Here is a 22,866-nt window from a genome sequence, read left to right on the forward strand (position 1 = left end):
ATTGACGAGGGGATTGAATTGTTCAGTGACTTTCTACCCATATTGGTGTGTTTTGCAGGATCTGGCTACGAGGAGGACGATTGGTTTGGGTGAACAACGCAACGGATTATATTATTTGATGGCATTAGCGACGGAGAATTCCAAAAACAATCCTTCCTTTTCCACCGCACGCCCAGCTTGTCATCTTACCGTCACCTCCACCGATTTATGGCACAACCGCTTAGGGCATGTGTCATCATCTTGTTTAGGCTTCATTGCTAAGAACTTTTTGCATGTTTCCATTCCGTCTAATAATGCTTGCCATATATGTCCTTTGGCCAAGCAGAGTCGCCTACCTTTTAATACTAGTACCATATCTTCAGTCAAACCATTTGAAATTATTCATTGTGATATTTGGGGTCGATATCGATTTCCTTCTATTTCTAGTGCTCATTATTTTCTTACCATTGTTGATGACTATACACGTTTTACTTGGATATTTTTAATGCGCCATAAAGATGAAGTCCAATCACTCATTAAACATTTTTTTAGCTATGCTCTCACTCAATTTGATTCTCACATTAAAACTTTCCGTAGTGATAATGGTAGTGAATTCTTATCCCTTCGCTCCTTTTTTAATGATAATGGTGTCGTTTTCCAACATTCTTGTGTTTACACGCCCCAACAAAATGGGGTTGTGGAACGTAAACATCGACACATTCTTCAAGTGGCTCGTGCACTCAAATTTCAAGCACACCTCCCTTCTCAATTTTGGGGGGAGTGTGCCCTTACCGCAGTCCACATCATCAACCGCTTACCTTCTCCCATTCTTTCTTTCAAAACTCCTTTCGAACTTCTTTATTCGAAACCTCCTTCTTTCTCCCACCTCCGTGTTTTTGGTTGTTTAGCTTATGCCACTAACGTTCATCCCATTCATAAATTCTATCAACGTGCCATTCAGTCCATTTTCATCGGGTATCCCATCGGTCAAAAGGCCTACAAGTTATTTGATTTATCCCGCAAGAAGGTCTTTACTAGTCGCGATGTAAAATTTCATGAGCATATTTTCCCTTATTCCACTCAGCCCAGTTCTATTGTCTCTTCATTGGGCCACCAATCTAGCCCTATTCCCTTGCCCTCTGACGTTGACTTCTCTTTTTCTCTTCCCCGTCCTTCGTCTCCTTCGTCTCTATCTTCTTCCACTTCCGTCTCTCCTTCTGACCCCGTTTCTTCTCCGCTGTCGCCACCACCCTCATCACCTCCACCACCGCCATCATCACCCTCTTTGCCATCGCCCCCATCACCTCCACCACCACCTTCTTTCCGTACCTACTCCCGTCGTCGTCCGACCCATCCTCCGGCCGGCGACGCTGTCCTTAATCCTCCGGCCATCCTTCCTGATCCTCCTCTCTCTCCAGCACCGCTTTCTCCTCCTCCTTCCTCCTCTCTTCCCACCGGTCCTATTCCCAATCCGGATCTGCCTATTCCCAATCCGGATCGTGCTCCTCTCCGTCGCTCCAGTCGTCACGCTCGCCCACCGGACCGCCTCACTTACCATGTTTGCTCCGCTCCCTCCGACCAATCGCCCTCCTTGCTGCCCGGTCTGGTCCACGGTACTCACTACCCCTTGGCCCATTATGTTTCCTATCATCGGTATCTGCCGCAACACCTTGCTTACACGGCCAACATCAGCAACGTTTCCGAGCCCCGCTCCTATTCTGAGGCTGTCGTTCATCCTGCGTGGCAGGCTGCCATGCTTTCTGAATTACAGGCTCTTCAAGCTAACAGCACTTGGACCCTGACTCCTCTTCCGGCCGGTAAGGTCCCTATTGGTTGTCGTTGGGTTTATAAGGTGAAACTCAAGGCTGATGGTTCTGTGGAGCGGTATAAAGCCCGCTTGGTTGCTAAGGGTTTTACTCAGTTAGAAGGGGTCGATTATCAAGAAACTTTTTCTCCTACTGCCAAAATCATTACTGTTCGATGTTTGTTGGCTTTGGCTGCAGCTCGTGGTTGGACGTTACATCAATTGGATGTGAATAATGCATTCCTCCATGGCGATTTGTCGGAGGAAATTTACATGTCTCCTCCGCCTGGTCTTCGGCGACAGGGGGAGGAGAATCCGGTATGCAGATTACATAAATCCTTATATGGTTTAAAGCAAGCTTCACGGCAGTGGTTTGAGAAGTTTTCTGATGCTGTACGGTCAGCCGGGTACGTCCAATCTAAAGCTGATTATTCATTATTCACTAGAAAGCATGGGAATTCATTTACTGCACTTTTGATCTACGTTGATGATATATTGATTACCGGAAATGATTTGGAGATTATTGCTGCACTTAAAGCTTTCTTACATAGTCAATTTCGTCTCAAAGATCTTGGAGACTTAAAGTACTTTCTTGGTATTGAAGTTTCGACTTCCAAACGGGGAATTTTTATATGTCAACGTAAGTATGCTCTACAGATTATTGAAGATGCAGGGTTACTTGGAGCTGCACCTGTGGATACTCCCATGGAAAAGGGTTTAAAATTGTCTGATCATAGTGATTTACTCAAAGACCCTGGAAAGTACAGGAGGTTAATTGGCAGGCTTATATATCTCACTGTTTCCCGCCCTGACATCACTTATGCAGTCCATGTCCTCAGCAGATTCATGAATCAACCAAGGAAAATGCATTGGGAGGCAGCTTTGAGAGTAGTACGCTATCTAAAAGGCGCTCCTGGACAAGGTCTGTTTTTCTCTTCCACCAATGATCTGAAATTGAGGGCTTATTGTGACTCTGATTGGGCGGGATGCCCTGTCACTAGAAGGTCTACCACCGGATACTTTGTTTTTCTTGGACCTTCCTTAATTTCTTGGAGGTCAAAACGTCAAAAGACAGTATCTTTGTCTTCAGCAGAGGCAGAATATTGTGCTATGACAGGAACGTGTTGTGAGCTGACTTGGTTGCGTTATTTGCTTAGAGATCTAAATCTATCTCTCTCTGAACCGGCTCTGCTGTTTTGTGATAACAAGGCTGCACTGCATATTGCTGCCAACCCTGTATTCCATGAGCGAACTAGGCATATTGAGATGGATTGCCACTACATTAGAGACAAAATTCTAGATGGTACTGTGGCCACGAGGTATGTGAATTCAGCTTATCAACTTGCTGATGTTCTTACTAAACCTTTGGGGAAAGATGTCTTTGTCCCTATATATGATTCGCAAGTTGGGAGTGCAAGATATCCACTCTCCAACTTGAGGGGGAGTGTAAGGAAAGTGATCTGCCATAATATTGCAGATCTGTCATAATCTGTCCTATTATTGCAGATTGCTCTATCATACGATTTGTACATGTTTGCCTCAAAATCGTCTCGGCTGAAATGAGGGCCGAGGGACCTGTGGTTGAATCGTCCTTCTAAATTGCGCGGGCGTACCAACTCGCGGCCGAATGGCCGACTGAGGTTCAGATCTGATTTGCGCTTGTGTCTGACTTCTTATCAAATGATTGTTGGCCGAGGAAGGAACCCTCTCGGCCGTTAGGTTTTAATGCCTCTGTTGCAAGGACTTCGGTTAGGCGTCAATCCTGACCGGGATCTTCTATCATTTTCGCTTCCTCAAAGGTTCTGGTGACAAGCGAGAGATCTATTGGGTGAAGGTACTCGCAAATCACGGTGAAGACGAAGGTGAAGTGAACTCAGTTGTCAAAACGTTGTGAGATGATATGTGTGTGAACGGCGAATCGCATCAATCTAATCCGGACTGGCCGAAAGAGATCAATGGATGATAATTCTACGTTACGAACTACTCCTAAGTGCGAAAAGTAAAGTGCATATAAAGTAAATGAACAAGAAAGTAAAGTGCTTGAATGTAACGACTGAAATAAAAGTAAGAAACTAAAAATGAAAACAAGTTATGAAAGTTGAATAGAAGGCAAAGTACCTATGAAAGAGTAAGAGAAAAGTTTGAGTAAAAGTTGTATATTGATTTGTTTGTGTGGTGCAGGACCTTTTACAATGAGTTACAATGTGCTATATATACAAGTCAAAACCCTAGCTAACTTGTCCTCCAAGACATGGAATTGAAGTAGGATTCTCCTTCCTTCTAGGATTGATTCGTCTCATAAAATCCTGACTTGGCTGATATCTGAAATCTTCACAATCGAAATCCATAATTGATTTGAACTCCTTCCTTGCGAGGATTCCTTTCTTGAATGAACTCTTCAGCCGACGTTGCTACTTGGGTTCGGCCGAACTACCCCACTCTGCCTCGCAGCCCAATTGTATAGTTACTCATGTGGACTCGGGCCGTCTAACTTTATGTCTTTGAGATCCGTTTTTCTTCATATTTTGGGTCAATTGACCCAAAATCTCAAACCTCCATCGGTGTATCCATCTCAACCATACATCTCGAAAACTTCTAATCTCGGCCGAATAATCGAACACTACTTTTATTCCGGTCGAATGACTCAATGCCTCTCTGATCAACCCTCAAATCAACACACATGGGAGTTACTAAAATCAGGTCCAAACAGTACAATAGCTGTAACCTTCCTTGTATGTATTTTAGGTAGTTAATAGATTCCAGACTTGTAGGGATATTTTGTAATCACACTTGTATAAAGGACACGATTCTGAGTTAATGAAATCATCTCTTCAGTCAATTGTTTTCTCCTTCTTTCAAGTACTACAATGTTAGAGAAAGAATAAAGCACAAGGTAATTGAGATTGCCAGTATTGGCACTTTATCTCAACTGGCAGATCCTTTTAATGAAGCCTTGCCAAGCATTACTTTCCAGAAACATGCTAGTAGCATAGGGATCCTGGCCACTTTTGATAGCTGAGAACAGTAGGAGTTGACCTTGTTCTTTATTATGTATTTTCATACATGTCTTGTCTTTTTAACATTTTCTTTGGTTATAGTGAAATTCTGAACTTCAAATGATGAAGACCGTGGCATTCAGTTCATCTAGAATAAAATTTAGTTTATATCCAGTTTATTTTTGTCTTCTCTGCTGCAGTTCCATTAGCTCATTTGAACCTTCATTGAAATTTCAATTGAGTGGCAGGTTGCATATACATATTTTGCATACATGTGAAATAGCTGCTTATCTGGTTGTTGTTTGGACTTGGTAAAACAACATGAGGTACTTCTACAGACGTTGAAAACACCTTCAGTTTGCAGTTTTATTAAAGGCAGCTGTGTTTCTTAAGGACCACAACATTAGTGACTATATTGATACATTATAGAACTCTAATGCATTTGCAGTGACCTAGATCTTCATATTAATTTCTTTTTTTCTCTGAAAATTAATAAAGGTCCCACTTGGTACAAATTATTGTTTTAGTTCCTTGTTCTTATGTTAATTAGGAAATAGAAATTATTTCGGACAATTATTTGCTTCGAATGCTTCGATTCAAGGGTTGACTTTTTTAAGTTACGATTATGTAAAAACTTCATTTACAGAAATCATAGAGTGCGTTGATACGAGTTCGTGGACATGCAAAACTCCAAAATTGGAGCTCATATGAAGAAGTTATGGTCAACAGAAGAAGTTTTCAATTTTAGAAATTTTGTATAAATAGAAAAAAATCAGAAATTTCAGGAAAAAAAAAACCTAGGTTTCTATTTTTGGAAACCTCAAGTTCTCTCTCTCTCCCCCAGCCGCCAACCCGACCCAGTTTTGGTTTTCTGCCCATAATTCGGTCATCCGGCCACCAATCCGTCTGCTACTGGTCTCATTCGAACCGTTTCTTCTTTCTCCTCCGATCTGTGGTGGTGGTGCAAGGCGAATCTCTACCTGGACAACGCAGCAAGGCGGCGGCTCTATTTCCCATCAGTTGTGATTTCTCCGTGTTCTGACCACCTCTGGCTGCTCTACCAGTCATGTTTTGAAGACCATGAAACACTGATCAATCCTTCCAAGTGGCTTGAACCAATTTGCAGCGAGGACGTAGAATCGAATGAAATCGGATTTTGAGGTTTTTCTGATTTCTTGATTTTTCGAGGTAAGTTCTAGCAAATCCTTTCGTTTATGGACTTCATTGTAGTTATGAAAGTTGTTGGTAAGGTTTTGGCATAGGTTTCACGACTCAATTTGGGGGTTGCCGGCGGAGCGTGGAGCCCATGTGCAGCCACTGCGGCAACTCAAGGCTGCCCATCAGGCCAGTTTTTGGGTTTTTGTTTTCGTTGTTATCTTCTACTCATTGATACAAGTATGTTGATATATTATGGGGTCATGTTGTGATCATAATAAAAAAATAAATAAAAAAAGGTTTAACGTAGTTTCGATTTTCTCGATTTGCGATCTGGGAGGATCCGACCGTTGAATCATCGTATAAATTTGATAAATTGATCCTAGAAGTGTTCTACAGACTTTGAGAGGTCTCGGAGAAAACTTTTTCTTGATTGGCGAAATCTTTGGTTTTTGGTTCAAATGCTCGGTTCGGACCGTAACTGCTTTTGTTTTAATCACGTACTAAGTTGAAACCTTATTATAAAAATGATTCTCTCGAGTTTTGCTATTGTGGACTATAGTTGGTATTAGTGGCATTCATGAGTGGATGACTGCGTGTGTGTGTGTGTGTGTGTGTATTTACGTGAAATGTATATCTTGATGATGTAACATTGTGAAAAGTATGATAATTATGATTTTTTTTTCTTCAGGTAATTGTTTTGAGAGTTTACTCTTTTCGGGAAAGCAATATATCATGCTATTATTGATTTTATTATGTTGAAGGAGTACTTTGAGTTGTGGGGCAACATTTTAAGTCACATTGGACTTTTTAAATGTTTTCAGTTTGAGGATCTGGTGTCACAGTCACTACTACAAAAAGGTCATCAGACGACGGTGGATTTCTGTTGTCTGATGACCAAGCTCACCGTGGTCTAAGTGAGTGTTGTGTGATTGAAAAATCAGACAACGGTGATTTCACCGTTGTGTGATAATAGTTTGCTCAACAGAAATACTTATTTCCGTTGTGTGAGTTCTGCGCAGCATGTGCCTGGCATGGCATGCGCGGCGATGCCTCGACACATTCAGACAACAGAAGAAAGAATTCACTGTTGTGTGAGATTCATAACACACAACAGATATAACTCATTCTTTGTTGTCTGAGATTCATAACACACAACAGATATTACTCATTCTTTGTTGTCTGAGATATGTAACACACAACAGATATTACTCATTCTTTGTTGTCTGAGATTAATAACACACAACTGAAGTGAAATTATATCCCTTGTCTGTTGATTACTCAGACAACGGAGATGATTTCATTTCTGTTGTGTGTTATGAATCTCACACAACAGAACTTTATTTTCTTTTGTTGTTGGTTGTTACTTCACACAACTACTCTATTTGGTTTTTGTTGTGTGTTATGAATCTCACACAACAGAACTTCGTTTCTTTTGTTGTTGGTTGTTTGTTCACACAACTATTCTATTTGGTTTCTGTTGTGTGTTATGAATCTCACACAACAGAACTTCGTTTCTTTTGTTGTTGGTTGTTAGTTCACACAACTACTCTATTTGGTTAGCTGTAGTGTGAATATTGTAATCAAATTGAGTAACAAACCAGTGACTATTGGACAGTATTTACCACATCAAAAGTACTCAAATCCATATCATTCCATTACCATTTTTCAAACATCCATACATTCAAGTGACTAGGTAATGTACCAAACAAGAAAGCATTCCTAGCTAGCTACACATGAATCAAAAGCTGATATAATATCTTTTCGCATCAACAAAACCTTCTTGTGCCATTTGCAAATGTCTTTCTCCATCTATGTTACTTGATACCAATAGAAAGTTCATACCATACAATTGAGTTTGTAAGGAGCCATTCTGCATCATTTCATACACAAGAAACCTTGTTTTTCCATGAACACAGTAACCCAAAAGTTTTATGATGTTTTGATGCCGAATTTTTCCCAACCAGTTCACCTCATTCTGCAAAGCAAAACAAGGTTTCATAAAACACAGGACCTCAACAAGAGAATCAGATTCAAGAAAGTGAATCCAGAACCAGTTTTGGATGGAATTACCTCAAATTCTCTTTCAGCATCCTGTCTTATGCCGTTTACTTTCTTAACAGCCACTACTACAAAAAGCAACCCTCCTCCAATTCTCATCTTCTCTTCCATTATGACGTGTTCTGAACCAAAAACAAACAATCAATACTAGTAATGCAGTTCTTTTACAACTGACCAATTTCTGAGAATCCTATAAAACAAACAATCCAATCCAAACCAAATCTAACAACACAATGCAGCAGGGGAAGGACACAATAAGCAATGATGTGAAATGATACCAGTAATGATGTGAAAAAACAAATATTTGAAATGTTTACATCTGCAAGGGGATTAGGATACAGTACCTTTGTGGTTGGTTTTTTGTTTGGATGCCTTTCATACTTAAGCTGGTAATAGTCTAGCCAGTTTTGGATCCGATCTCGCTGTCTCACAAGTCTGGCAAATTTGTTTGCATTGTAGACTGCCTGAATAAATATAAGTTACCCTTATGAAACCAACAGTGAATTATGATATGCTGACCAAAATAAAACTATAATTATTATTGTATTTGTATATATATTTCACCCATCAAACTACATTCTACTATCCATAAATTTTATCATAACAGTCTTACCTGGTGACAAAGATACTCATTCGGGTGGTTTCTTTTGAAGTATTGGTCCACAGTGTCTGATATTGAACGACCAGAGACATATGGTATGTTTCTAACCACTACCTGAAGAAAAACAAATGATAAAATGTGGACCAAAAAAAGGAAAAAAAAAACAAATTAAATCTAACAGTAATCTTATAGAGCTTTCAAAGAAAAGAATATACAATAGACACAACTACAATCATGAGTATGACAACCTCTATTCAACTTCATAAGAAATTGATCAGAATGTGAATCATGTGAACAAATTAATAGTCATGCCTATCACACTTGGTAATCTATGACTGAAGATCATATTTGTTTTTAACCCACCTTTAGAAATAATTTGAAAGACTAGGAGACTTCTATCACACTAGTTAGAACAAAAACAGGAAAAAACTTAACGAGGGTGATTTGCATTTCCTTGTGAATTTTAATAGTTTCTGCCTCATGCTATGTTTATCTTCTTGGACTAGAATTCCTACTTCTATAGCTATCTAGACCATATATTTTATGAAGATTCAAGCAAGATGAGTAATACACTGATAGATATAATTTCATGTTTTTCTGTAGTTATTTGCACCATTAACATGCGTAATGTTTATACATCAGCATGAAGATGTACAAGATTGAATCAATTATCTATAGCATAGAGTGTCATGAGTCATGACTGCTTCTCCTTAACTAATAACATTAGTATGTTTAATAGTTTTCCAAAATAGATGATTCACTCACCGTGAACTGTTCTGCACGCCTGCGCTGTGAAGCTAAGAATTTCAACCTCATTGATGCTACATAGTTATACTCCTTGTGAAGGTATGAAATCAACGGCACACCTCAGAACGCAGATATGGAACAGATACAGCTGAAAAAACAAATCCACCGATGATATAATAGGAGGGAGGTTTGCCGTTGATGTGTGCCGGGATCAGACGCTTGTGTGTTCCAAGTTTTATGTTGAATTCAAGAATCTGTGAGTTACGAAGAACTTTTACTACAGCACTATCGCCAGTATATTTCTGGGAGACGAGGTAACTGAAACCTATGCGCTCCCCATGCCTGAATGGAACTGGAAAATTGATATCAAAGAGAGTGTGTTACTATTAAATCTACAGCAGGTTATGCTAAATTAGAATATGCATGTAGGGTAAACCCAAAAAAAAAATGATAATAACAAGATTCTGTCCTAAGTTCTTAAAAGAACTGCTATAAATAACAAGAACCAAATGTCACCCTTCATTCTATGAAAAATTCTGTGGTACTACTTGTGACAAAGCTGAATGTAGAAGTTACTTCAAAAGAGAAGAATCTTTAGTGAAGAAAGATGAAGAGGTTTACCTGTGCCATCATTTGCAATATTAACTCCATCAAAGCTAAGAATGACATCAGATGGTTGCAGAAGATGAGAATCTGGAGCTGTAGGTTCGATCCTTCTAATACGCACACCCTTTTGATCAGCTTTCATCCCCATTGACGTGCGTAGATCAGGATTTTCCATCTTTTGCCACTCAATTCCAATAATTGGGAACCCTGTACCACAGTTAACAAATAGAACTAATGTAAGAAGAGGAAGAGAAGAATAATTTGGACCAATCAAAACATGATCACAGAATGTTGTCCATAGTGGACTGCCAGTTATACACGTGTTGCAAGGACCATATGCAAATAACAACAACTACAGTTATGATTGGGCTTCTTTCTTTCTATAATTCCTAATTTTTTTTCTTTCGTCTTACTAGAAGTACACACTAAGTTACTAGCTAACCTGTATATGCCCCATTCTTCTCGTAATCTGTAATGAAGTGCTTGATAACAGGTGTTGGAATAACGTAGCCTATATTTTCTGCATCTTCATGTTTAAGAGACTGAAAAGCAATGCCCACACAGGTCCCCTTGTCATTGAAGGCAGGCCCACCAGAGTTTCCAGAGTTTATGGCAGCATCTATCTGCAAAAGAATCCAAAGGAGAAAGAAAACCAGGAAACAAGAACAAGTCAAAAATTGAGGTCTCTATGGTGTATATAGAAAACAATGTCAAGAAGATAACAACCTGCAGTCCCAGAAGCTCAGTTGATCCATGAACATATGAATCCCATCTTAAGTCAAGCTACTACCCTTAATTCTTTACTAGTAAAGCAACTGTTAAAAAAGTTAATAACTTTCTGCATTCATTTCAATTTACAAACTTCATCTTCCAAACTCACCAATATCACATTCAGTCCCAATGGCCAACACAGTAGCCAAGTACTTGGTCTCGGAGCCACGCTTCTTGAGCTTGACCTGTGTATGGTGCTCCACAGAGTGCGCATTGGTCAAGACCCTTCTTCCCCCAATCACAAACCCACTACTACTCGAGCTGTACTGCCTCTTCCTCTGCCACGGCAACGAGAAATTCGGCTCCGTGTGGACGCAAAACACCTTCACCACCGACTACTCACAATACATGCTAAATGAAACAAACTCAAAATTACAAAGCTCAATCAAAATCAAGAAAAGAAAGAACCAGAAGATTCGTGTTCTGATCGATTGGCTGTTGGCATGAAACTCGACATCGGAGAAGCTAGCTGCTGCTTACTGCTCTGAAACAAAGATTATAGTGGTAATTGGTTAAAGGAGAAACACACAGACGAACAAAGACAGTAGCGATTTAAATCAATTTCAGGGTTGCTGTTTTATAGAGAAAGAGATAAGCAACTTACAGAAGCCGGTAGCGGAAGTGAAGAGCAAAACCTAGAGAAAGAGAGAGGGAGAACTAGTTTTGCTTTAGAGATGGCTATGCTTTCGTCACGAACCCAACGAACCCAGTCCTTGATGGCCTAGACCCAAAACACCAAACATCATGATTCACAAATCTGGACAACCCATTCCCAATTATCAAACATCATCAGCATGGGTACTGGGTAATCGATGTTTACCTAAGATTCAGGGATTGAAGCCTTGAAGGAGTCGCAGAGATCAGAGATATAGACTTGCAGTGAAGGTGACTCGGTGGCAGAGGAGGTGGCTCAGGCAGACTGAAAGGGGAGGTGGCTCGGTGGCTGGAGCTTGGAACTCTGGAAGGCGGAACCAAAATGGATCCGAACGGGGAGAGAAATCGCGACCGGTGGCAGATCGAGAGAGAGAAATCGCGAACGGTGGCAGATTCGGGACCGGCAGCAGCAAAGCACGATAGCAACAAGCCAGATTGAGAGAGAGAGAGCTAAGTGCAAGGGATATGCAGTCGAGAGAGAGAGAGAGAGAGAGCTGAGTGTCGATGTAGTCGAGAGAGAGCTGAGTGTCGAGAGAGAGAGAGAGAGAGCTGAGTGTCGATGTAGTCGAGAGAGAGCTAAGTTCTTTCTTTCTTTTAGACACGATGTGGGAATCAAAACCTAGCTAAAAATTTTCTTAAGTTATTCACACAACGGAAATACATCTCACTGTCGTCTGAATGTATAAAATGTGAAATCATGGAGGGAAACATGGCGCCTTCAACATTTTTGGTTAAAATGTTACCACCAGTTGCATGTTCACACAACGGAAAACCTTAAATCTGTTGTATGATTATTGTAGCTTGCACTAGCCCTATCTCGGTGAAGACATTCAAGCAAGCATCCTTCAACTTTGGTGCTTAGTTTTTCAATCACACAACGGCAATAATAAAACCCGTTGTCCTAGTAGCCCAGATTTCAGCTTTTCAACATCCATCCGAAACTCCGAAGTGGAGGGAAATCTCCCGCTAAATTTTTAAGGCTCAGACGACGGACCATGCTTAATTTCCGTTGTGCAATGTAGTTCCTATAAAAAAGTTATCACTTTGTTGGCATTCACACAACAGAATTCAACCAGCACCGTTGTATGATTAAACTGACTTCAACACACAACAGATGATTTGTGTTCCGTTGTGTGATTAGTGTTGTGTGATTAACTTTTTGTACTAGTGCAGTAGTGACAGAGGCAAGAATATCGGGATACCAAGCCTTTGGCCAGGTGATTGGTTACAATTCAGTTAGAACTCTAGTCTGTCATCCATCGCATGTCATGGAGGTAACTAAGGTGTTAGTTGCGACTCATGAGTACACATTTTTAAGAGAGAGTTTCGGGTGTTTTCTTTCTTTTATTATCCATGAGGGGCTTAGGTTCTTACAAATTTGTGGAGTTGATTTTGCTTTAATCTATTCTTGATTTGAGAAGTTGTTAAGCATGTGTTGTTTGAGGCATTTTGTTTTTGTTTACTCATACGAGCTTAAAATGATTACCAAGTTTGCTGTTGTCATGCAACTCGGTGCACTATTCCATGGTGTAGGGGTTATTCCTGCAGGTTAGGACAACCAGAGTTGAGACCATGGCATGTAGTTGCAGCAATGTTAGGTTCAAAACCTATTTTGTTATCATACTTCTGTTTGTAGTATGTTGTTAGTGAGTGTTTACATTTTACTTTGATGCTTTCGAGTTTATGTAAACACTTGGTGATGTAATATTTGACTCCAGTGATTGAGTCTGTATTGACATTTGCGGACTCAGTTTATTTTGTTGCTTAGTTTAAATGAAAAATAATTCTAAACATTTGGGCGATTTGTTGAGTTATTGCGCTTCGGATTTGAATTTCATTTATTCGAAATTTGAGGCGTGACAACATTTACATGTATATTGTTGTTGGTGGTTCATGTGATCTGTAACTATTGTATTAGTAGTTATGCAAGTCTTCTATTCTGTTGAATATGAAGTTCTTTCATAGCTCTGTGTTTTGGTTGTGGATTGACAAAACCCTGTATCAGACTGCTGAGCACTTGATTTCAAAATGTGCACTAAGGAACTAATTGCTATATCTAAAATTTTTGGCATTCTTGTTGAATGAGCTTCATGATATGTCCAAGTAGGAGAATGAAAGACTGAAATGGACATTATCATTTAGTTCAATAAGGCATTCAACAACTTACCATTTACTTGCAGAATAAGTAATGGGAAATTTAATGACTTAATTCCGGATTACTTATTCATTGTGTATCAAAATGCTTGAGGCATGGAATATGATATAACTTGTTTACTGAGCCAAATGTTAATGATATACACCTAAGAATATGTATTTCTGTACTGAATAGCTTGCTTTATGGGATGAGGCTGAATTATATATAAACTTGGTCCCTGCACTCTCACTATCACCAGACATGCACATACTCATCTCATAGAGAGATTAAATAGTGAGCAATGCAGAAGATCAGTGTTTCATATCAGTGGCCTCTTCAGGTTTGTTGACTCTCTAATAACACTTCACTTACACATGTTGCTGCAATTGTGTTTATGTACTTTTTGTGATTGTATCTATGATTGTGTCAATTCTTTGTAATAATAGTATTACAGATTACTAGAGTGAGACCTATTTCTACAAGATGTGTAGTTCGCTACTTATTGTAACAAGAACAAGGTACATGTTCTCATACACAAGCCCCTAACAAGCACAAAACTAATGTAGCTTGGTCTCTATGCATGTGTGTTTATTGTCATTCCTTTTTCTTTTTCTATGTAATTCAGGCATTTTTACTCGTTATAGAATCGTTTGGTTTTGAGACAGACTTGAGGAACCATACTTAAGGACAAGCTTTTTGCCTCTCAGTCTTCGATCATTGGACTATAGTTCTTGGGGATCCTCTTGACAAGAGTATTCTTCTATGACCACTTGAACTAGCATCGATTCAGCACCTGGCCCGTGAATTTATGGTCAAGACAAGGCATAGAAAGGTATAAGCATCCTGTTGGTGATGAAAATTTCTGTTTAGGAATTTGACCCAACAATTAATGTTGACTGGAGCGGGAGTTGAACTGGGAACAATTAAGAAGGTTCTATTTGTCGTTGACTTGATGGTGACGAAGGGAAGGCTTCTCTCCATTGCTGACTTTGGGGCTGACGAACCGGAGGCATTCTTTCGCTAATGATAAGGAGGCGAATGGTTCCCTTTGCTCCGTACTTGGACAATGACGGAGCGGAGACTTCCCTCCGTTGATGATAACAAAGCGAAGAATTCCCTTTGCATCGTACTTGGATGTCGACGGAGTAGAGACCTCCCTCCGTTGATGATCACGGAGTGAAGGTTTCCCTTTGTTTTGTACTTGGATGATGACGGTGTGGAGACCTCCCTCCATCAATGATAATGGAGTGAAGGCTTCCCTTCGCGATTTCCCTTTGCTTTGTACTTAGGCGATGATGGAGCGGAGGCTTCTCTTCGTAGCTAGTTCTAGGAGGGCGGGTGCCTGCAAAAAGCTCTCTAATGCCTAAGTCAGTATAATTCTGACTTGAGTGTAGTAGACTCAATTAGAATTTGATGTCATACCTGGTCCTTTTGCCCCCTATTTATATGTGCATTCAACTTGCATGGTAAGGCATAGGTGACTTGGGTGGCAAATCACAATTAATATCATATTTATTTTTGTACTTATCACCACTTATAACTGTAATCATTGCCATGCCGCAATGATTACCACATTTACTGTTTTAATGATTGCAGTATTAAGTGTTGCAATCATTTCCACATTTATATTTTTCTTGTTTGGAAGGGATAAATTGGTTTACCACCCCCACACATCCCCGTCTTTTCTCTTTCACAGTGACTCATGTCTCTATTGTTTTTTCTTCTTCTTTTGGTCAATACTGTTTTCTCTTTCATCTAGTAAAAAAGATGCATCAAATAGATTTGTTTCTTTTTCTGTACCTCCACAAAACTTGGGTCTTATGGTTCTTCACAGTGACGCATGTCTACTGTTTTTTTTTTCCTACTTCATTTGGTCAATATTGTTTTCTTTTACATCTGGTCAAAAAGATGCATCAAATGGACATGTTTCTTTTTCTGTACCTCCACAAAACTTAAGGGGTAAAGTTATGGTATGTTAAAATTTCTCATACATCAAGTATTTTTATCCCTTTAAGGACTCATGTTACCACTTTGAGGACTAATATTACTATTTTGAGAACTCATATGGTAAACTAAGAAAATTTGCCACTTTAAGGACTCATGTTACCACTTTGAGGACTAATATTACTATTTTGAGGACTCATGTAGTAACTAAGAAAATTTACCACTTTAAGGACTCATGTTACTACTTTAAGGACTAATATTACTATTTTGATGACTCATTTTACCACTTTTAAGGCAATTGTATGCATGTCATACGTTAACACATTGTAGAATTTTTCAAACTTAAGAACATAAGTTTCTTCACAGCGGCTCATGTCTCTATTGTCTTTTTTTTTTCCTTCTTTTGGTCTATACTGTTTTCTTTTACGTATGGTCAGAAAGATCCATCAAATAAGACTTTTTCCTTTTTCCGGTACCTCCACAAAACTTAAGTGCCAAGTTACTTCCGAATGCATTGGAACTATTGATAATTCGCAAACTGTGGAAGAAATGCCATATCCAGGCATAATGGGTTTTATGTTGAATTTGCAGGGAATGAGCGAGGATGTGCATCAGCAAATTTTTCGATGAGGCCCTGATGGTGGAACTGGCTCAGCATGAAGCTGATATTCACCAGCAAATGATATGACTAGCTTCATGATATGATGTCCACAAATCCATAGTCGAGAGAGGTTGTAGGCAATTTTAATATGATGGAACAGAAACATTGAGGTTGTATGCCAAAAGTGAAATTATACAGTTGTAACTTCCGGCTGTCGCAGCGCTTTCTAATTTTGTTGAGAAAAATGATGTGACCTATTAATGCAAAGATGCTGTATTGTGATATTTGCTACTATTTACTACAGATCCGTGAAAATCATTATTGTTTTTTGTGCAGACCCTATTTCATTATTATCTTTCATTTATTTTCAGATATTGGACAAAGAAGGATCAGTTGAACACAGCTTTTTGTTTCGACCTGATGATAACAAGTAGGAGTGAACCATGATGAATGACATCATAATTTCATATACTACGAAATTAGGGTATTATTTGTGTGCTTCAAGCTTAGAATTTCATGCACGTCAGGCACTTTTTTTTAAGGAAATAATACATTGAAATAATAGCGCTCAAAATCGCACAAGAGGGCATTTTAGATAAAAGTGGAAGCATAAATAAGTCGAGAAGGGCTTGACTCTAAAGCTAAAGTAAAACAAACCAGAAGGTGTACTACACCAATGCTTTGTGCTTGTACAAAACAGCTCTGAAACACCGATATAAAAACTAGTAAAAATTGAGGATAAACTCTCAGCCTCCCCAAAATAATTACTAGAAATAAAACCATTGTCATGCCTTTCGTAATCAATTGCTAACCAAGTAATTAAAAATGATGCCTTTCGTAATCAATTGCTAACCAAGAAATTAAAAATGAAGCCACTCCGAAGACTCTTTTAGTGGACCTATTTGTTTAGATTAGCAAATTTAGCACTCAGTGAGGCTTTGGCCGCCTAGGTGGGTTCTTCTAAACAATCGTTCCCAAGTACTCACTTGAGTACTGAGCATTACATATTATCTTATTTCATGAACACTATCAAAACTTAAATGAAGAAAGATTCCTTGAAGAAACTTAAGCTGCATCAAAATTAAAGCAAATCCACTCTACTGATTGCCACAAATAGATAGTTCATACAACATGATAAACAAGCCCATTATTTTTAGTACTAGCTAGAAAGAGACCATTAGGTAGCAACACCATCCAGTATCTTAGCAACAATCTCTTTGGAATCCTTGAGCTTTTTGATGCTCTTAATCAGCTTCTCGCGCTTGGTGGCAACTGCTGGAGATTCCACCAGCATTTTCTCAATCCCACCACCACAATTTGGTCCCATCAACTCATTCACAATCTCAATCTCCATGTCTTGGTTCACAAGTTTTGAAACACTCAACTGCAAATGCAAAGCCATACAATCAACAAGCCTTCTTAGAACAACTTTCCAATAGGCAGTGATCCTCATTTTCAAGTCGAAAGCCTGAGAGAGAAGTACTTGAGGATACTGCCGAAGGTCTCCAACTTCAACTTCCCCAATACCCTCTATAGAGATCGTAGATTCATTTTTAGATAACACCGCATGTACAAATGCGTCTTGTTGACCCATCAGCCTGCTCCATTCGGATATATATTCTGGATTACCTGTATAATCAGTCTGCTTCTCCATTTCCACCATCTCCATCGTCCACTCAACTGACCTTTCTTTCATCCTTGTTATAAGATTATGGCCAGCTCTTCTGGTGCATACCTGAAGCTGATAATAGTTTTCTGTATTATGCATTAACACAGACATAACCACTTCTTCAATATAACTCCAAACCTTCTCAACAAATCCAACAGGTATGCTCGAGATTCCCTTCACTTTTCCCTGCAAGATAACAAGAAAAGCATTTCGGGGAACAAAATTCGGAAGACTAATACCATTTGCTTCCTCCAAAATCTTGATCTCCTCTACTAAGAAGTTACTTTTTGGGTCACTTTCTTCACACTTGTGAAGTTGATCTGAGTACTGATTGAGCATCTTATAGAGCCGAGCAGTGCAATGCATGTGCTTGTCATCAGGAAATTCATCAAATTCTCCTCTCATCAGAATTTTCCTAAGAGATTCTTTTGATAATCCGATGATCTGCATAAACGCGGTCATGGCTTCAGCAACAGATGACAGACTCTTTGGCATTTTGTTCAACTCTGAAAGACAAGAACTCAGCCTGTCATTTATCTTCTTGACAATGTCTGGCAAGTTTCTAGCTATGCTAGAAGCTTGAATCTGCACCAACTTTTGAGCCAGAACTGGAATTCCAACCATAGATTTGTCAATCTTGGACAGCAAAGGATGAGTTTGAAAAAGTTGTTGAGATTTAGCCCTTGCCTCCTCATAAGTTTCATCTCCAATCCGGTTCCTCACACATACATAACCAAGACCAATGCCAACATCATCTGCTGTAACCTTCTCTAATAGTCCTTCGGGCGCCTTATCAACCTTTGTGACCACAGCCAGGGTCCTATCACCAGCTTTATCCACACTCTGTGACATCCTGATGGATTCACAAGTTGTAAAATCAACAGTAGCAGACAACACATTGAGAATGATGCTCTCTTCAGGCTTGATATACAGCATGATCATGTTTTTGATTTGATCATAGATATCCTCGGGCTGACCATGAACAGGAACTCTAGTGATTCCAGGGAGATCAACCATAGTCAAATCCGGAACACCATTCTTTTTCACCAACAAAGTCAATGGGGTGTTAGAAATTCCCTTACCTCCACCAGCAATAACATTGGTGGCATTGACAATATCATCAGCAATTTTGACCTCATCAGTGTGCTCAACTTTGCCATTGTACTCCAACCGGAACTCAGGTTCAGGTCTAGAGTGGTGTTGAAGCCTCATTATAAGGGGTACCCTGGTGCAGATACCTTGTCCACGTGGCAGGCTGATGCCGGCCAGGGATTCAAGGACGCTTGACTTGCCAGATGATTGGTCACCTACAACAACAATGGTGGGGAGCTGAATGCCTTCCTCCATAACCATGAGGCTCCTGAGCTTGTCAATGGCGTCAAGGAGAGGACGGATTTTGTCATTGTAGGATGACACAATTGGTGCTGCTTCAATGACGGCATGTTGCTCTACACATGATGATCCTTCACCTTCTGAAATGCATGCTGAATCTGTTTGCTTTGATGCTCCCATCTTCTTGATAATCTGATGTATTGACTGAAAGAAGACTAGAAGAGTGAGATGGAGAAAGAGATGGGATGAGTTAACAATAACAGAATACAAAGTAATGCATAACCATGATCAGGCTCCTGAGCTTGTCAAAGGCGCCAAGGAGAGGACGGATTTTGTCATTGTAGGATGATACAATCGGTGCTGCTTCAATGATGGCATGTTGTTCTACACATGATGATCTTTCACCTTCTGAAATGCATGCTAAATCTGTTTGCTCTGCTGCTCCCATCTTCTTGATAATCTGATGTATTGACTGAAATTGACTAGAAGAGTGAGATGGAGAAAGAGATGGGATGAGTTAATAAATAACAAAATACGTACAAAGTAATGTGTAAACAAAGTAGACACCTTTGGATTACCCCAAAAAAAAAAAGTGGGCACCTTTAGATTCTATTCTTTGTTTCGAAAAGTTATAAAGATGACTAGGAACAGTAGGGAGATGATTGAAGCTCATAGAAGCCCCGCCAATCCATGTGAATTGTTGAATCTGTTCTGCTACGAAAAAGTGAAAGGTATACAAACAAAATGTTAAAGCAACATAGTACAAGAAAGTAAAATTGAAAGTAAATGATAAAGCAAAAGAATCGGACCTGTCAGCTGGTTTGGATTTCACGATCTTCGATCTTTTACATTGTAGAATTTCCTGCAAAATTTGTTATTTCATGCATCCTAGTCCTATAAGTTATGACTTGAATAAAACTCCTGATACTTATATGATACGTCTTGTGATATTGAATCGTGATGTGCAGGTAACAAAATGATCCATATGAAGGCCTTCCTATAATGAGGAGGACAAGAATCAATGGAAGTATGAAGAGGTAGCTGATTATGAAACAAACGTATACTAACACTCCAATCTTTTTATTTATTTTTTTGTTGTGATAAGAAAAAACTTAAATTAAGTTAAAAGATGGAAGCCCCTAAGGCAACCAGAGGTTACAGAATCAAAGAGTTATTTTTTGCAGATACACCATCTTTGAATTGATAAAGTTGACCTGACAAGTAATGAAATCAAGCATGCACAAGAACAAGCACAGAACTACTGTGGCTCGGCCTCTTGTGAGACCTACGTCCGCAAGAAGAGTAGCTTGATGCTTACTGCAACAAGAACAGGGTATATGTTCTCATACACAAGTATCCACCTCATTTCTATCTAGTCTCTATAACCCACAAGTGACTGGGAGAAAAAGAAATTAATCAGAATAAAAGATGAGAGTGGTCCAAAAGCCTCTCCTTTTTTGAGCCTCTGAGGTGCGTCTCCATTCAGATAGAACTCAATTCCAAAGGTAATGTCGTCATGACCCTATCGTCTGTCTTTGTCAACCGATAACCCATTGTCTTAAAGCAATTAATGACGCAATGACTTCATCAGGGTAACCTTTAAAGATGATGCCATCAATCAAAAACTCCGTATCATGCAAGGTCTCTCTTTTTCCACTTGAACAAGAGCTACAAAAGAAAAATATTGACTGAATGAGAAGTTTAATTAAAGATGACTAGCGTGCTTACCTATCTGTAGAGCATTTGACATCATCAAATAGTTGCAAGTTGCAACTTAATTGCCACTTATAAGAAGCATCAGTTAATTTCCAACATCCAACAGAAACATGGTGTACATATCTCTACCTAGACCAGATGATGAATTTTCTGTTGCAGCAAAGATATTAATCTATAGCTAGATTTCTGATAAATTAAGATTTAAATTTGCCTACGACCTCTCTCGACTATGGATTTGTGGACACCATATCATGAAGCCAATCATATCGATCATTTGCTGGTGAATATCAGCTTCCTGCTGAACCAGTTCCACCATCATGGCCTCATCGAAAAATTTGCTGATGCTCACATTCTCGCTCATTCCCTGCAAATTCAACATAAAACCCATTATGCCTAGAGTTGGCATTTCTTCCACAGTATGCGAATTATCAATAGTAGTAATGCATTCGGAAGAAACTTAGTATTTAAGTTTTGTGGAGGTACAGGAAAAGAAAAAAGTCTTATTTGATGTTTCTTTCTGACCAGATGCAAAAGAAAACAGTATTGACCAAAAGAAGAAGAAGAAAAAAGACAGTAGAGACATGAGCCGCTGCATGTGAAGAAACTTAAGACTTAAGTTCTTAAGTTTTGTGGAGGTACAGGAAAAGAAACATGTCCATTTGATGCATCTTTTTGATCAGATGTAAAAGAAAACAGTACTGATCAAAAGAAGAAGAAGAAGAGGAAAAAAAAAACCGTAGACATGCGTCACTGTGAAGAAACTTGAGACCTAAGTTTTGTGGTGGTACAGAAAAAGAAACAAGTTTTGCGGGATTGCAATTCTTATATGTTGATAGTTATTGTGCTGCACTATCTGTTAATTGTAAAGTCTAAAGTAACTTATTGTTATATAGGTTTGTATATGTTCCATGTCCACGTGATGCAGATACGCTTCATAGGGTATTGATGGAGTGTTTATATAGTTGGAATATCCCAGCCTTTAATAGGTTGAAGGCCTTATGTTATAAATAAATAAATAAATAAATAAAAAATAAAACAAAAAAACTGCCCATATTAAAAACGGGTAAATTGGTGGATGCTGAACACTACAGTAGAAATATTCATATTAAAGAAAAACAATAAAATAGTAATAAGTATTTGTCAAGAAAAAATAGTAGCAAGTATTTTAAAAAAAGGGGAAATGATCATTTACCCGATTTTAGGCTAAAAATTACCCACTTGCTCCACAAACTGTTTTTTAACCCCATTTACCCAAAACACTCTAAGGGATTATTTCCCCTTTACCCAATTAATTTTTTTTAATTTTTTTTTGAGACTTTTTTGCCCTCTCCTTCTTTTTCACTTAGAGGGAGAAGTCATCCTCCACCTTGCCGGCCTCCGGTGACCAATGGCAGGGCGCCGGCAACCGGTGACCGGAATCCGGCTAACGGTGACCGGAATCCGGCGACCGGTCCCTAATAATATCCAGTAACCATATTATTGCCCCCCAGTAATCATATTATTGCCCCCCAAAAATCATATTATTGCCTCCCAAAAATCATATTATTGCCGTCCAATGAATTGTATGAACTCCCAAAACCAAAATGAATACACTACATGCACAATTGATCAATTTATAATCATATTATTGCCTCCCAATAATCATATTATTGCCCCCCAATACAAAGTCCAATGTCTCTACTGCCCCCCAATAGACCACCAAAAATGCACAATTTTGTAGGATTCACAGATAATTTGACTTTAATACACAGAAAACAACAGGTAACTTATCAATACACCACACTATAGTGATCCCTGTCCCTCATTTCAAAGTCTACTGGGGGCCAATAATGTATCTACTGCCTCATCTTCGTTACCAACAGACCCAACGTTTTGCTCATTATCCATAACCATCTCCACAACACTGTTCTTCAATTCGTCTTCGGTGACCTTCGACTCCGCCACATCGTTTCTAGGCTCGTCGTCGCTCATTAGATCCACCACATCGCTCACCGGAAGCTCATTCTGAGCCTTCCTGGCCCGGGTCCGGCCCAACAAACAGGTGACCTCCGCCTGAGCCAAATCAAGGTCAATTCGTGCTTCAGCCCCGGTCGTTC

The 22,866-nt window shown here is 39.3% G+C and overlaps 2 protein-coding genes across 3 annotated transcripts; both read right to left on the bottom strand.

Moving 5' to 3' along the window:
- Positions 1-7,843: 7,843 nt before the first annotated feature.
- On the bottom strand, positions 7,844-14,742 carry LOC112202162 (protease Do-like 9). Its single transcript, XM_024343090.2, is given in 10 exon segments — positions 7,844-7,912; positions 8,008-8,117; positions 8,340-8,459; positions 8,609-8,710; positions 9,362-9,695; positions 9,965-10,156; positions 10,392-10,572; positions 10,676-10,764; positions 10,830-11,055; positions 14,497-14,742. Coding segments are annotated over 6 exon segments (1,179 nt in total). The 3' UTR covers positions 7,844-7,912; positions 8,008-8,117; positions 8,340-8,459; positions 8,609-8,710; positions 9,362-9,450.
- Positions 14,743-17,108: 2,366 nt separating this feature from the next.
- Positions 17,109-19,748, bottom strand: LOC112193207 (dynamin-related protein 4C). Of its 2 annotated transcripts, XM_040513661.1 has the most exons (3): positions 19,655-19,748; positions 19,338-19,526; positions 17,109-19,258 (listed from the first exon to the last, which is right to left on the bottom strand). In XM_040513661.1, exons 2-3 carry the CDS (start codon positions 19,500-19,502, stop codon positions 17,231-17,233), a joined length of 2,193 nt encoding a protein of 730 aa, XP_040369595.1. In that variant the 5' UTR covers positions 19,503-19,526; positions 19,655-19,748; the 3' UTR covers positions 17,109-17,230. The 2 variants fall into 2 exon arrangements, with proteins under 2 accessions (XP_040369595.1, XP_024189052.1); XM_024333284.2 differs by lacking the exon at positions 19,655-19,748 and having other exon boundaries at positions 19,338-19,576.
- Between the last annotated feature and the right edge of the window lie 3,118 nt (positions 19,749-22,866).

This window comes from Rosa chinensis, chromosome 1 (assembly GCF_002994745.2).
Source record: "Rosa chinensis cultivar Old Blush chromosome 1, RchiOBHm-V2, whole genome shotgun sequence".
Taxonomy (NCBI): Eukaryota; Viridiplantae; Streptophyta; class Magnoliopsida; order Rosales; family Rosaceae; genus Rosa; species Rosa chinensis.

What these genes read in the sequence shown, in the direction of transcription:
- LOC112193207 (XM_040513661.1), bottom strand. Translation starts at nt 19,502, where the DNA reads ATGGGAGCAGCAGAGCAAACAGATTTAGCATGCATTTCAGAAGGTGAA. An exon ending in AGCTCAGGAGCCTGATCATG is followed by an intron (nt 19,259 to 19,337) that starts GTTATGCATTAC and finishes GTCTTCTTTCAG; the next exon opens with TCAATACATCAGATTATCAA.